Source organism: Rissa tridactyla, chromosome 3, assembly GCF_028500815.1.
Source record: "Rissa tridactyla isolate bRisTri1 chromosome 3, bRisTri1.patW.cur.20221130, whole genome shotgun sequence".
NCBI classification, from domain to species: Eukaryota; Metazoa; Chordata; class Aves; order Charadriiformes; family Laridae; genus Rissa; species Rissa tridactyla.
The window spans coordinates 23806420-23821889 of record NC_071468.1 but is presented as its reverse complement, the minus strand read 5'-3'; the positions used below and the strand labels follow the sequence as shown (position 1 = coordinate 23821889).

The window sequence follows — 15470 nt, the reverse complement described above, 5'->3', positions numbered from 1 at the left end:
TTAATAATTTTTTGTTACTGTGCTCCAGTTATGACTCAGAACTCAGAATGGTAATTGTTCAAAATAATTTACATAAGTAAATATAAACCAAAACACAACAGATGGGTATAAAAAGGTGCAAAATAAAAAATAAGGTAAAGGGGGTTTGTCAGTGCCCTCAGATATATTTGCAAGCAGCAGATTAGGTGGTGCCTAGGCTTAATAGTGAATGAAAATTTGAAGGAGGGAGTGGAAAAATACCAGAGTTGCTTCATCAGCGATCCCACTGAGAGCTGTGGTGCTTTCCATCTCCTGTTGCATTAGCAAGCCTGACTGTTGGTGTTACTGTAGCATCTTCTCACGGAATTCAACAAAGAAATTTCTAAAGAAGTTTCCCTGAAATTAGGGAGAAAATAAGCAAAATTCCCCTCCTCAGCAAACTCAAAAGAGAAGTAAGTCTTACATTTGTGGGCAACCATTTCTCAGTGTCCACAGACTGTGTAGGCTTCATTGAAATCAAGGGGCTGAACGTAAAATCATTTCAAGATCAGTGATTTAATTTTTCACTTGTCTCAGCTCTGACCTCACCATGAGGCATGAATTACATATTTCATACAATGCCAAAATTGGAAAATAGATAAATAAACTATTGGGCAGCAGTTACAAACAACAAAAGGAAGCACTCCTTACACACACACAACTGAATTGCAAAACTTACTGTCATAGCAAGTTACAGAAGCCAAAAGCATAAATGTATTAAAAAAAGAAAGACAATTCTAGCACAGACCATTAAGCATGATGGTCCAGGTGCAACTTGCAGCTCAGGAACTCCACAAACTACCACCTGAATTTATATTAGCAGGAAGACTCACTCTATGCTTAGCAAATTTCTTACATTTTCTTCCTAAGCATCTACAACCCGATACTGTCAGAGAGGTCAGTGTTTGAATAGTCATTCTTAAGTTCTTAGGGTCATTTTATTTTGCAGTATTCAACAGCTATCTACTATAATAGACTAAAGAACCAGGATCCATTTACTATCTCCACTTAATATAATGGAGTGTCTTATTCTTCTGCCTCCTGAAAGCTGCACCTGTACAGCCTGATGTAGAATTTTTCATAACCTGGACACATAATCATGGCACAATGCCAACAAATTTTAAACAAAATTTTTGTGCTGACCATCAGCTGTGAATAAATTATCTAATCCATATGCTTTGAATATGGTCTTTAATTTCTACTAATATAATTTGTATTGCTTTACAGCGTAGATGCAGAGTATTCAAATCAACAAATTAATCAAAGAAATCACAGTAAGAATAGAAAGCCATGCAATTTTGGTATTGCAAGCATGTTACTCATAAATAGTCAAGAAATTTCAAACTGAAGAAAATAAAATACTGCGTGTTTGCTCTTGAAAATGTATACATATACAGAGAAACAAGACAAAACATATATACTTAAAGAAAAACACTAAGGATATATTACCTGGGCTTCAGGGAAGCAGCAATAGTATACTGCCTGAGAGTTAAGGCACTTTCTAGGACTGTTACATTGACCAAAGCTGAGCCAAATCAAAGCATCAGCTTTGAGCATTATGTCATTAGCTTTTTCAAGTGTTATGGATATATATTTAATTTTAGAGGGTATATAGAAAAATCTATTAGTCACAGTTTGTTACAATGAAAGTGAGTATCTTTACTATTGCCCCATTTAGTCATAGCATAATTCAGACTGTTGTCAGTAACGTGCACCCTTCCCAAGGCTTTCTGTTAATGGAGAGCAGAAAGCCAGATCCACACTATCCTGACAGGAAGCAAGGTCCCAAAATGTTCTCTGTGTAGCAGAAAAAGTTCAGTGTTTCTTCCTAAAAAGACCTGCCTCCTATGGGTACAAAGACCTAGACTCCAGAAAACATTGCAAGTGCAATGGTTCCTATAGCTCCTGCCCACAACTCACAGCTTAAGAGTGATCAAAGCCCATAAACCCAAGGACCCAAGTTCCTTCATTCCATAATAACCTACCTCCACATCCCAGTGGTACCAGGCAAAGCATCTAATTAACATAAATATATGCTAATTCCCACTGAAATCAGTTAGGTTTATATGATCAACATTAGGCAAGTATATCAAGTGCTTTCATACATCAGGTCAAATAGTATCCTATGGAACCCACATGTAGAGTTCATTTAGGTGAACTGGATGTAACAATAGGGAAGAAAAAAAAATAATCACATATACTTATCAAAAACAAACAAACGTAAAACCAAAAAAAAAAGTTCTCCCCCAAAGCATCAATAGGTTGGGAAGGAATACCTTAAATAAAACTGCTTTCTAGTATTTGAGTTGTATCTTAATTTCTATTGTTCTTTGAAGTCAGTACATGGCTATGTATGTGGATGCTGACACCAAACACTACCCTTCCAAACATTATATATGCTGTGTATACACAAAAATAGACAAGTAATACTTTATAGCTCAACAAAAAGAAGTATAAGCATCCTGCGTTACTAGATGTGCCTAAAAAATGGTACTTAACAACATTTACCTGTGAGCATGCTAGTGTCAGCAAGCTCAGCACTAGAGATGGGTACGTTGGGACCATCCTCTTCATATGCTTTCAAAATGTACTTCTCAATTACACCTATGACCCCAGCAGGTTTGTCCCAGGTGACCTCAATGCTGTAACCATTTATACTGTGAACTCTTGAGGGAGTTGGCACATTTTGTGGAACTGCAGAAGGATAAAATAGAAAATAGAGAAAATGGCAGTTCTAAGGAGACTATTGCCCCTATTCTTCACTTTTAATGGCTGCAGTAAATCAGACTCAACCATTAGCATAAATACAATTTATTAGAGTTGTAACTTTTCAGCATTGATTTAATATGACTGCACATCTTGAGCTATTCAGCTTAAGCTATATTTCAAAACCATCAAAACTCCATCTACATAACATTCCTTCTTGTCTTGTTGCGATTTTCCAAAAACATTTAATGTATCGTGTGTATTTAAGCATCACTCACAAAGAGGGGAGGTGGATTGTATGTAGCTAACAAGTTCAGGCATTATAATCATACAACCGAATGCAGCCAGACAGTATTGCAGAGAAGGGTTTGATATTTATATGTTGGACATCTAAGCCACAGAATGCCACAACTATGAAACATTTCTAAAAATGTGCATTCTCACTTACAAAACTACTTCAAAAAATTTAAGCTCTTGCATTTATTTTCGTATTTTCACAAAGCCATACAACTGCCTCAGAGCAAAGCAGAGATTTGTAAGGGCTTTCTGCAAAATCCTTTGCTTCTGATCATTCCATATAACAAAAAGAAAAAAAGGAAAAAAAAAAAGAAAAATTAAGATGTTTAAAAGAACTGGAAAGCCAAGCTCATATATGCACACAGTTGCTAATAAAAAAAAAAAATCATCCCATTTCCCATAACCTTTAACTATTTATTAGATATTACTATACCAAGTAAAGGTCTGTCCAGTAACAACTTCATCACAGATGACTGCACAAGGGATGCAGAGGAAAGGCCCAAGGAACACTATGGCAGGATGATGGATGATGAGTTTGCTGTAAATGCATGTGGACTCCCTAGCCCTGATGATGATCATTCACTTTTTTCACCATCGAATAACCTCTTTTTTGTAATTTTATTGTTTAGCTTCACTAAATATGAATGTGGCCCTGTTTTTTTATAAGAAGAGTACCAGAATGCAAAGTACAAAAATACCTGGAAGTTGTGATTCTTGTGTAAAGAAAGAATGTGATACTCTAGGAAAGCTTCAGTTACTACACTAATATATTGATTTTATTAGTTCTGAAGTGTATCACAGGGCAAGGTAAGGTACTGTATAGCAGATGGTCTTCTCATAAGGGACATAACAAAACCAGCTCAAAAATAATTAAAGAGCGCAATTATTCTCCAACCCCAGGGAACATGTAGCTGCTCAATGCTGTGGTCAGCTTGCAAACATAAAATTATGGTAAACCTTACAGTCGTCAGACAGTTGATAAGAAAATATGCATGTACTCTCTCTCTCTTCTGAGAGACAGTAAGTTGTAGAAGAATGCATTTGCAAGTCCCATATTTACTCAGGTATTCTTTCATTTTTTAAGATCATACATTTAATATCTTGCATCAAAAGAATTCTATGTGTTGATGGAATATAATTAGGCTTCAATTTACAGAAGAGAGAAAGCTGGTTAAATAAAACATGCAGAACTGTAAAACTTCAAAAACTTGATGGCTCAATAAAGTTTGCAAAAACAGTGAACAGAAAGGCCGTTTAAATTTTTTTCAGTAAAATATAAGAAATATTTGATCTTTAAGGCTCAGCAGGTATTATGCTCCTACTTTGAAACCCTCTTCACCAGCCACACGCTGCTTTTCTGTTAAATATTACCACATTTTCACACACAATCTATGGGCTACTTGTTAAAAGAATCGTCATTCAGCAGCACTGAGCAGCACACCCGTGTACAGGTAATATAAAGAAAAACTTTCACAAGACTCTCTTCTCCCTGACAACTACATGGCCTTCTGTCTTCCACAGGTTGTGGCCGCTATCCCAGGATCTCTCCTTTCTCTACACTTGATTTTATATCATTAAGTTATACATCGGAAAATACAGGTTTGCTTACTGCAGCAGACTCAGGAAGTGTGAGTTTAGATGCGTGTGTATGCACGTACCTAGACACATGGCTTGTCTTTGCCAATGCAGTTCAATCCTTTGACATTCTTTGCTCTCACACAATTACATAATCTAATATATATCTGGAAAAGACCTTCAATTATGTGTGGAAAATACTTCCCTGAACACTTTATAGCTGAAGACTGTAATTTGGTACCTAATCAAAACATTAAGCAGTTTTGCTCCTTTAGAAGCACTATGAAACTTGCACTACTTAAAATTGTTGTGGGGATTTTCTCCAACCTGACATTAGATAGCTAATGAAAAATGGGAATAAGTAAGCCTTAAAATTATATTTACCTGATTCTCTTGTACGAACACGGGTCCATACACTAGATACTGATCCTCCTTCATTTGAGGCAACGACCCTATAAAGGTATTCTTCAAAGAACATAGAGACGGATAGAGGAGGGGAAAAAAAAAAAAGCAAAAAAACACTGAACAGGGTAATACGCTAATACAGAATGAAATAAAAATGATGTATTTCATTTAAGGAACCAATGTGTTACCTGTAAACGGTTGTAGTCCACTCTCATAAACACTCTGCTCTCTTCCTCGGTATACTAGGATGGAGTCATTTCCCCTGCAGTTAACAGCACTGTCAGTTGATAGGCATCCGTCCAGATTGACTCTGACAGCACTGCTGGACACAGATGCCAAGTTAACGACAGCACCTCGTGTAAATTTAACATCCTTCATGCAACCACCGAAACCTAGCAAACAGTAAAGGATTAGTATCACATAAAGAGCTTCAGTCATTAATTAAGAATCACTTTTGCTCCTTTCAATTCTATATTTTCAGCATTAAAGACTGTGATGTGAATATGACATTCTGTCCCCCCCTTTCAAGATACTAAGCTGGTAAAAATTTCTGGTATTCTAGTGTTGAGTTCCTGCCTTACTGAACTATACTTTCATTGTTATCAGTTCCATCCCACAAGGAAATAGCTTTCTGTTTTCTCTTCTGTCACTTCTCTCTTTAAAATTATTACCATAAAAGTGACTCTGAATTTGAAAACCAGCTTTCTGTTGCTTGCTAATATTTTGCTAATGTACACACTTCCTCAAACTGAGAAGAATATCTAGATTAAAAATATAATTAACTTCAGGAGATCATGGAGGAATATCAGTTTATCCTAATGGGGATATAACTAGTATGCTGTTTACAAACATAGTCTGGAAACATAACCCCAAACTGTTCATTTATGATAAAAAAAATTAAGTAACCTCATTTTATATTTATTTATATACATATACATTTTTTGTGCATGTGTAATATTCCTATCAACCTTACAAATAGGTTAAATTGGTTACTTGCAGTAAAAACACCACCACAAAATTTCAGGATGCACTTGTTAAAATTTCTATATACTTCGATGACTTAATTTACAAAGGAAATTAATAAATTGATACAAAATAGTTCTCAGATCTGAGTAAGTACTGATCGATGTTTAACATAAAACCAAAGTAAACAGTTACCAAACTGAAGACTTCAATTCACTGAAGAATTAACTTTGTAAATGAAAAATCAGCCTCTTGCAGATCAATGCTCTTTTTTAGCTCTGTGAAAGCACTGTATTTACTTTTATTGCCTTTATTACTGCAAGATAGCAGATCACAGTAGCATTTGTACTTAGCCACGCAATCTGAGAATCTAATATCCATACATAGTTCATGGAAAAAGAAAGCGGCACTGAAGGCGGACATCCATCTTGAATCATCCTCTAAAACACCTTCTCTCTCCACAATAGTAGGAATTTAGACAAACTACTCCTTAAAATGAATACATCCTAATTTAAGCTCAACTCCTACTCCACAGTGATCTGCCCAGTTTCTTAGGCAGTCTGTGGCAGAGGAAAGAATTAGTCCCAGTCCGCACAGGCGTTTTAATCATTAGAGAAAATGAACAGTTATTTAATTTGCGATGAGATGCATACTGTATAACCTATTTTAATACATTATTTTTAATATCTTTTTAGCTGCATTTATCACTATTTGAAGGTTTGTGACTGAGGTCAGCCAAATAATCTTGTCCTCTTGTTTGAGGAGGCTCAGTGAAAAAAAGTAATGTTTATTGATGTGCCTCAATATACACTTCAGACATTCACTTTAGACATTATTTTGCCCTAGATTCTTTGTTCACAGATCTCTGTGCTGCAGGAGTTGTGAATGCATCCAGTCACAAGGCTATACCATCTGCTACAAGGCAACACTGACAGGGTACGACTGGCTAGCTCTTTCGGGCCACAAATATTATGCACACAGAACCTGGAGGAAGATTATAATATATGTGATAGCCATAGCTGGAAGAATACTTAAAACAATATTTTTGAGCTATCTGTGAACACCAGTGCATGGATTTGATTCAAACTATTCTATAGCGGTCAAATCACAAGGCTTCAATGGAGCTCTGCAGAGCTTATTTGAGTGCACCTATTCAATATGAGCTTGTGCATTCAAAGCCACTTACAAGATTCCCCACTAATCACTTACTGCTACTTATTTGCCCACAGTATCTGAAAAATACACCATGACTGATGAATAGCTTCATAAGTAATGAAAAAACACACCCAAACTGCAAACAGAGCTCGTTTAACAGACACTTTTTGACTACATTTCATACGGCACATCCTTTTGTGGAGGCCATTAGTATCAGGTTGCAATTAATGCTTTTCTCTTTTTCCTAGAAATTTGACCTGTTGCAGAAGAGAAGGATCACGGTGATGGCTAAAAACATGACCATCTCCTCTCCTCCTGATAACATGGAAAAGATAATGGTAACGTAGCCAAAATCCAAATTCACATAATTTTTTAGACCAGAATCAGTATCATCTAAAAAAAGACTAATAAACTCTCAACAATTCTTCCATGTGGCAGCACCCACCCTCATTACAGCAGTTTAAGCTATGTTTACTGTCTTCCACTGGTTTTATATTCCAGACCTGTGAGCAACACAAGTTGATCAAGTAAAACAAGTCTATCTGAACTGGCTTTCTCTGATGAAGATTTGAGATCTTCTGGTTGGGCATCTCAGATTACCGTCTGCTACTCTACATTTCCTCTCCTATGAGTTAGATCGCTTCAGATATCACTGGGTTGCAAGAATTTTCATAGCCTTACAAAAGGATCAGGTCTAAGGAAAGCTAGATGGGTAGGGATAAATGGTACTTAAAGCAACAATACGTGGGAGGAAAAATTCATGTTACATATTCATGGATTTACACTATCAGCAGCAGAATGCCCACCTTGTGCATGACACCAGTTTTTGAAAGACGTAAGTTCTTATTGGTGTCACCTTACCTTGTTCTAACCCCAGTTCTTTATAAATATTCTGAATCTCAGGTGGGATTCCTCCTACGTAGACCGGTGAGTTTACTTTCAGCTGCTGAACACGGGGTTCAAGCGTCTGCTCTTTCAGTTCATTCATACTTGCTGAAACTACAGAGCCCTCCTTGTTCACGGTGACCTTGTTCCACTTTCCATCACAATAAGACAGTCCTAACCAGAGATCCACTTGTGTAAAGACAATGCCAGTTTTTAAAAAGATGTTTAATATTCCACTTTTCAGTTCAATCTATATATTTTAAAACAGAAAAAAGATTTTGAAAAAGACATCACATACACAGCAACAACAAACAGTTATTTTAAAAATTAATCAATGGGGTCAATGAACAAGATTAATGAACAATCTTTATCAATTTTTATCTTCAGGATAGCAGAAATTACAATAAAATTGCTTACACCAAACATGCTAAATACAGTGTATCAGTTAACTCAAAACATAGCAAAATATATTCTTATGTTTTGACAATTGACTTTGTCACTAATATAACTGAATAAAAACAAAAGACAATGAACCAGGACTGTTTTGCTTTTTTTGAGAATGAGAAAACAGTATTTTATCTATCAATTCATTTTTTAGAAGAATGTAACAGGATAATAAGGAAATGAAATGTCAGATCTGATTAAGGTCTTTTTAATTGGCTGGTGAACTCAATTTCAAATTTTTCCAGCATACATTGATTCTGTATTTCATCCTTATTCTTCTAAATCTTGTAAGAAAATAATTGTTTTTGTATTTGCTTTTAGAGATTAATGTGCCAGTTCTCTAATAGAAATATATTTTACTTAAATTCTCACTGCAGAAGTTTCCAAATGCTTTATTGTTAGATTCCTTATCCGAACTGAATGGAACCCAAGTGGGCTGACTGTAAATTGGCAGGTATAGAGCTCTAAACAATTAGATGATGAGCTTGTGGTTGAAAAATATCGATAGTTCACAAAAAGGCATTTCTGTTTCCAGGACAAAATCTTATTAAGTGAAATAAAAACTACAGATTTAATATAAATGCTTATCACCAGTAACGACAAACTGATATATTTAGATTACTGATAATATTAATATTGCTGTATTTGTAATTGGGTTTCATTTCCCTAACAGGGACCCCAACTGAAGAGAGAACTCAGAACTTGAGAGGTCATGGGCAATACAGGTCCTTCTCTTCCAGAGTGCACTCCGACTGCTTGCTCATGAGACAGAAGGATTTAGTTTATTTTTTTCTTTGAGACCACAACTTTTCATATTTCCATGAGTTCATAGCCCTTTGTAGCCAAGGGCTCTACAATACCAGTGAAGGACAGATCATGGCACCAATGCTGATGAGTATAGCTTGAAACAGTAGTCCATTGGACAAGTCACCACTTTTCTTCAATGATGAGAATTAACATGGAGCACACTGTGCTGGTGTGAAGAAAGTGTTTCAGCTGCATGACTAAAGCAGTATGCCAACAAGTCTGCCAGACCTGGAAGCTGGAGAGAGGATATGATGTTTGACATAAGGTCACTACTCAGCACATCCCTCTTCCAATTTACTCATTTTGGCATAGCCTTAAAGCAAGCAGAGAACAATGCTTGTGCTTTTTATGATGACCTGGACCAACACTTAGAATGCCCAAGCACAGCTAGAGATAGAGAACCACTGTTCACTTTGAACTGTTCTGCATAGTGAAGATAAAAGAGCAAAGTCCTGCATACATCCAGCATTTACAAGTCCTCCTCTCTGGTATTAAGCATAGGTTCAGAAAAACAAGAGATAAATTGTTTGCTTTGGATAAAATTCTGGGACCCCTTTAAAAAAATCCTTGATTGTTAATTTGTCCTTGGAAAATTTATTATCACATTAAACCAAAAATGCATGAAGATCATCTTATTCTTCTGCCAAACATGGTAGTTACCATCTCTCAACAGAACGAGACAATTTAATATCATTATAAAGGCATTATATCATAGCTCTAAACCCGAGCAGGTTCAGTTTAATGGTTAAAAGCATACTTGCTTTTTAGTATTTGAGGTGCAAATATTAAGCACCACTGCAAAACTTTATTAATACTGTTTTCTAAGCACACAATTCTTATTTTGATATACCTGAGTATGCAAGGTTGGAATTAGGAAAGCCAAATCTTAGCTTGAATCTGAGAGAGGACATGAAACGCAAGAAGAGCTTCTACAGGTACACGGGCAGGTTCAACAAGCAGCTGGTTACTAGCAGCATCTCTCGGAGATTGATACAGGGACCAATTCTGATAAAAAATTTATTAATGACCTGGGCAATAGGATGGAGTGGACTCTCAGCAAGTTTCCAGTTGATACCAAAGGGGGCTGACACTGGTGTTCTAGACATAGAAAGCAGCTTTGAAGAAAAGAATGAGGGTCAAGATGGATTACAAATTGAACACTAGTTGGCAATGTACCTTTGAAATGATGAAGACCAGCCATGCACTGGGCTGTATTAGAAATAAGGTAAGCAGTGGATCCAAGGAGACGATTCATCATGTGGAAGACCACATCTGGACTACTGTATTCAGTGGTGAACACTCCAGTATAAGAGAGATATTGGCACACTGGAGTGAATTCGGTGGAAGGGCACCAAATTAGGGTCAGGGGTCGGAGTACCTAACATATGAATTGAAGCTGAGAGAATAGGGTTTGTTCAGTCTTAAGGCTAAACAGGAAGAGAACTTAACTGTTCGACTACCTCATGGGAGGATACATAAAAGACAGACCCAGACTCTTCTCAGAGATGCATAGTGAAAGGTTGAGCGGCAAAAGATTAATTGTAACTAAAGAAATCACAGTCAGATATCAGGATTTTAGTTTTTTTCTATAATGAGGATGGTTAAAGATTGGAACAGGCTGTAGAACTTTAGAAGCTGTGGACTGTCCATACTCAAACAAAAAATGCCCGGAGCAACCTTATCAAACTTAAGTTGGTCCTGCATTTAGTGGAGATTTGGAATAAACTACTTTAAAAGGTCTGTTCAACCTAAAGTATTTTGTGCTTCTGTGTTTTCCTTCTCTGGAGGGACCAGTCAGTCCCTACCTCACTCAATCTGCTTATAAACACATGAATTTGAAGATGAAAGGAATATCCAGCCATAGCTCTGAGAAACAAAACTCAGACAGAATAGGGGCTGCATTGGAAGGTGAATGACACTTTGCTAAACCTGACATCCGAAACAGTCTCAAACAATGTTGAGCTACAACACTGATTATGGCTTCGTCTCTTTTGAACTGGGAAGTCATCCTGAGATTCATGGATATCAGCATAGACAAGCAAGAGACTTCAAAGTACTTGGCAATGACAGTCAGTTTGTGAGCCCTTTGAAAGAAAAAGCACGTGATGCTGATGTTGAACTGGGCTTCCCAATTCAAAATCAATAAGGTTAAAGAGATGCTCTGTATTGGTACCAGCCTTGTTCAGACTGTCCAGCAAGAAGAGAGAAGCTCAAACACAGACTCCTCAATAATCTCCTCAAAATCAGTCAGTCTTTAAAGGAAAAGGAATAGAAATCTTTTCCTCCCACCAGACAGAGAGAAACCACTGGTGACTAATAGGTATGTCACCTTCATAAGTCCCACGAGTACCAGTCACTCCTTTGCTGATGAAAAGATTTTGACTTTGAGTCCACAAAACACTTATTTTGCACCCCTGTTTAGCTCCACCGCAGGTAACACTTGCATCTCAGACTGGTTATTTTACTTCATGCAGCTACTTAAGTGCAGTTCTTTTGAAAAAGTTCCTACAGGACTTCTTTCTTTGTCACTTTGCAGAAGCAAGTCGGCTCTTGAATTCAACATCAGCTACATCAGCCACAATATCTTGGGAGCTGGTGCCACTGTCACACATAAGATCTGCAGTGCTTAGGCTTTCTCTGCTGTTGAAGTGGTCATCATCAAAATCAGTAATGCAGACTCCACCAGCACTCATAGTACCTTTGTTCAATCACAAACTCATGAGGAAACACATGCCAGAGTGACAGCTAGTGATTCGTACTAGTTTATCTGGTCACAGTTTGCTCATAATTATTGTACCTGGATCCAAAGAGAATCCAAATGACCTCTCTAGCTTGAGTTAATTCTCATAGCATGGAAGTCATGGAAGAAGTGAGCTTTACAGAGAGCACATTTCTAGGATATAATTCTGTCTTGGGCAGAAGACAAGACAGAGTTTTTGGCCATTTGGCAGCAGGCCAGCCATGTGTCTAGTTTAGTCATTCCAAAACTATAAAGCTAACAAGAGAGCTGTGACCTATGCAAAAGGAAGGGTCAGGAATACCGTCTTACATTGGCACTCAGGGTAAGTGGTATAGCATCTAATCTGTTTTGCAGTGCAAGTGTCTCCTGACCAAAGCTCCTAACAAAGACATCGTAGCTCATGCGCAACATGCTACACACCTCATTTTCACTTTCTATTAACCTTTTTTTGTGAGCTCAAGTGTACGGAAAAACCTTCTGTCATCATTATGTATGTGCAGAACACACGGTTGCAAGGGTTGGAAAAGCATGCATATACTCATCCTCTTTAAAATTCCTCATGTTAAGGCTGTGGAGATGTTGAGATCAGGATGCAATAAAAAAAAATTACTTGACTTAGGAACAAATGCTAAGTCCTAAAAATAATGTAAACACTATACTGCCAAAAATCTGGAAGTAGGAGTAGAGAAGGAAGGTCTTTTGTCTAACTAGTTTGTGGTTTTGACTGCATGTTCAATTTAGTAATTTTTTCCCTTTACAGTTAGATGCTATTTGTTAGTCTTTCACAGAGCAAGTTGAAGAAAACAAGGATCACATACCACAAGAATCTCCAGAAGAACCCAAGCCCTGTGTTTGTCCCTGTGAACACCGTTCATGTAAATAATGCCCCTGTACTGTGAATTACATACAAGTCCTTTTAGGGTGGGACAGTAATTTCTGTATAGCATCTTATGCTATTAGCTCATGATCTTGGTCATTACTTGAGGGCAAAACTAAAGTAGTAACATGTAATTAGCAAGACTTTTTATTGGAATTCATAATTTCTGGACTAAGGCTGCTTGAAAAAGAGGAAGCAATCAGGTCTAGCAGAACTCAAAATCCAGGAAAAAATGATCTGCTGGGAAAGCCAGTAATATAAAAAGTGAAAAACAAGTTATTGACCTGAAAAGCAGAAAAATGTATTTATACGTTTTAGGTCAGAAGTTTAAAAGAAAAGGCACATTAGATATAATGCCATGCAATAAAATAGGCTGTGACATGACAGCCATTAGCAAAACAGCTGCATAATAATAAATAAATAAATGAAATTCAATAAAAATGCAGAAAGGGCAGATTAGGTCATAAAGAGTAACAATACCCTCAAAAATTTCTAAATGTAAATGATTGCTTCTTGGACCAACTAGAAAGAGGTATTACTTTCAATGTAATACCTACTGGTTGGTGCAAGCAGTAACTATTGCTGACCCACTAAGCAATGGTAACCACTGTCTAATTGCATTCAAAATCCTTAGGGGAAGAAAAATATGAAAATTCAGAGCCACGTAACTAACAAAAAAAAAAAAAAATCTGAAAAGCTGTAACAAGCATGAGCACTTCTGAGCATAAACCAGTCTTATTTAACAGACACCAATAAGAAAGTTCATAGGCATTACCTCAGAAATTTACCTAATACAGGATTTGTAAAGCTTCCTCTACAGTGTTGGGAAAACAGTGATAGAGATGAGATGGGATTAAGCTGGACCACTGATTTCTGTCTATATTCTTATGTTCCAAATCAAAATAAGGAAATCACATTGGTTATAAAAATACATACAATACATATACCTTAAAGAGAAAGCTTTATTAGGAAATAGGACAATTTCCGTCATCAACTTTTTGATTTGCAATTTAATTGATTTTGTTCTAATATGAGAACCAGGAAATTGGGTAACTCTGTACTTTCCCAGGAATGAACCGAAAGCTTTTAACGCACTTGTTTTATTCTCTTTTCTAATCGCTTCTAACTCAGCAAAGAGAATAATTCTGCTTTTCATACATTCATATACTGGTATCTTATTTATGATATAAATAACACAGGTAACCTATTCTGAGCATTTGCTGGAGTCTTCTTGCTGCCCTTACACTTTGCTGCACACAGCATTTCAAAATAAGTAACCCACAAAAATAACATGGCTTGAAATTTCTTTAAATGCTGGACATATCTTAGCAGACAAAACTCACAGGTCATATGTGAATATAGTTATTTGTATTTCTGAACTTACTGCGAGATAATCTGGGCCATCTGTATTGTAAACAAATAAAAGCAATCCATTCAGTTGATCTGTTCTAAATTTGAATGAGATCTCGAATTCCAGTCCACCACTGAAAACACCTGAATACAGTTCCAGGAACCCTTGAAAGAAAGTGAATACATGCACAAGTTAATCAAATACATAAATAAATAGGTTCAAGAAACCAAAAGCAAAAATCCAGGTGCTAATTTTTACTTTGACATGCAGTGCTCAGGGGTTTCAAGATCAAGGTTTACAACTTCATCACTCAGCTTTGCGAATGACAGTTATCCATAATGTACTGCCACAAACCAAGCTGGTGCAATTGTCTAAGTTTTGCTACCTGGCTTTTTTTGATACATTAGAGGCATCCGTGTCTCTTCAAAAGTGAAATTTCACCTTTTACACGCATATCAAAACTGCATATAGTTAAAGCAGCAGCACCTGTCTGTGAATGCATGCAGCAGTCTTCTGTAAACCCAGAAACTAGGTTTTATACCATTCAAAAATGATCCTATGTAACTAACGCTGCTTTGATAAGCAGAATACTGCAATACTTTTGATCCGATCACCTTTTACATCTCAAGAGCATATTGGACTAGTGCAATCGTACAGCAAATTACCTTTGCCAAGAAAATGTGCTCCTTGGGAGAGGACAATGGGGCATCCTTCCCACATATGATAGACATTGTTTTGCTCTTCAGCATGCTGCCAGTTCAAAGATTCCCAGTTTTCATAGGGAGTATGCACTTTTTTCAAAAATATGTCACTGAGACACCCCACAAATCCCTTCTGGACTATCATCTTCATCCCTGCAGAAATGGAAAATAATTTTTTAAGCCAATCACCTGCAACTAAATACAGGGATTAATTTACATGTGTTATACCCACTCACCCTATTGTATATGTGCATGTATGCATTGAGAACCAGCCATCAACCACTTAATAAACCTAGTCTCTAAGCTAAATCCAGATTTCTGAATGGGTTTAGTCACTAAGGACAGCAGCTACTGCTATGTAGATGGAAAATATTAAACTTTTTGAGATTTTGCACACAGATGTTTTCAAGTCAACAGCATAGATCTACTCCATGAAGATTCCAAGGAAAGTTTTCAGGTTTATCCTCTTTAAACAAAACAATAATTGTGAAGAAAGGCATGCATCTGCTGAACAGGAAGAAACTGTGTTGCAGAAACTTAGGTAGA

General features: G+C 36.8%; 1 protein-coding gene across 1 annotated transcript in view; it reads right to left on the bottom strand.

Annotated features, from left to right (window-relative positions):
• USH2A (usherin) overlaps window positions 1-15470 on the bottom strand; it is a 392064-nt gene that overhangs the window by 227623 nt on the left and 148971 nt on the right. The window contains exons 24-29 of the mRNA XM_054195462.1: window positions 14889-15077; window positions 14257-14387; window positions 7981-8254; window positions 5190-5393; window positions 4981-5061; window positions 2527-2712 (exon numbers count right to left, since the gene is read on the bottom strand). Coding sequence (XP_054051437.1) covers window positions 2527-2712; window positions 4981-5061; window positions 5190-5393; window positions 7981-8254; window positions 14257-14387; window positions 14889-15077 — 1065 coding nt within the window. The remainder of the gene's footprint in view (window positions 1-2526; window positions 2713-4980; window positions 5062-5189; window positions 5394-7980; window positions 8255-14256; window positions 14388-14888; window positions 15078-15470) is intronic.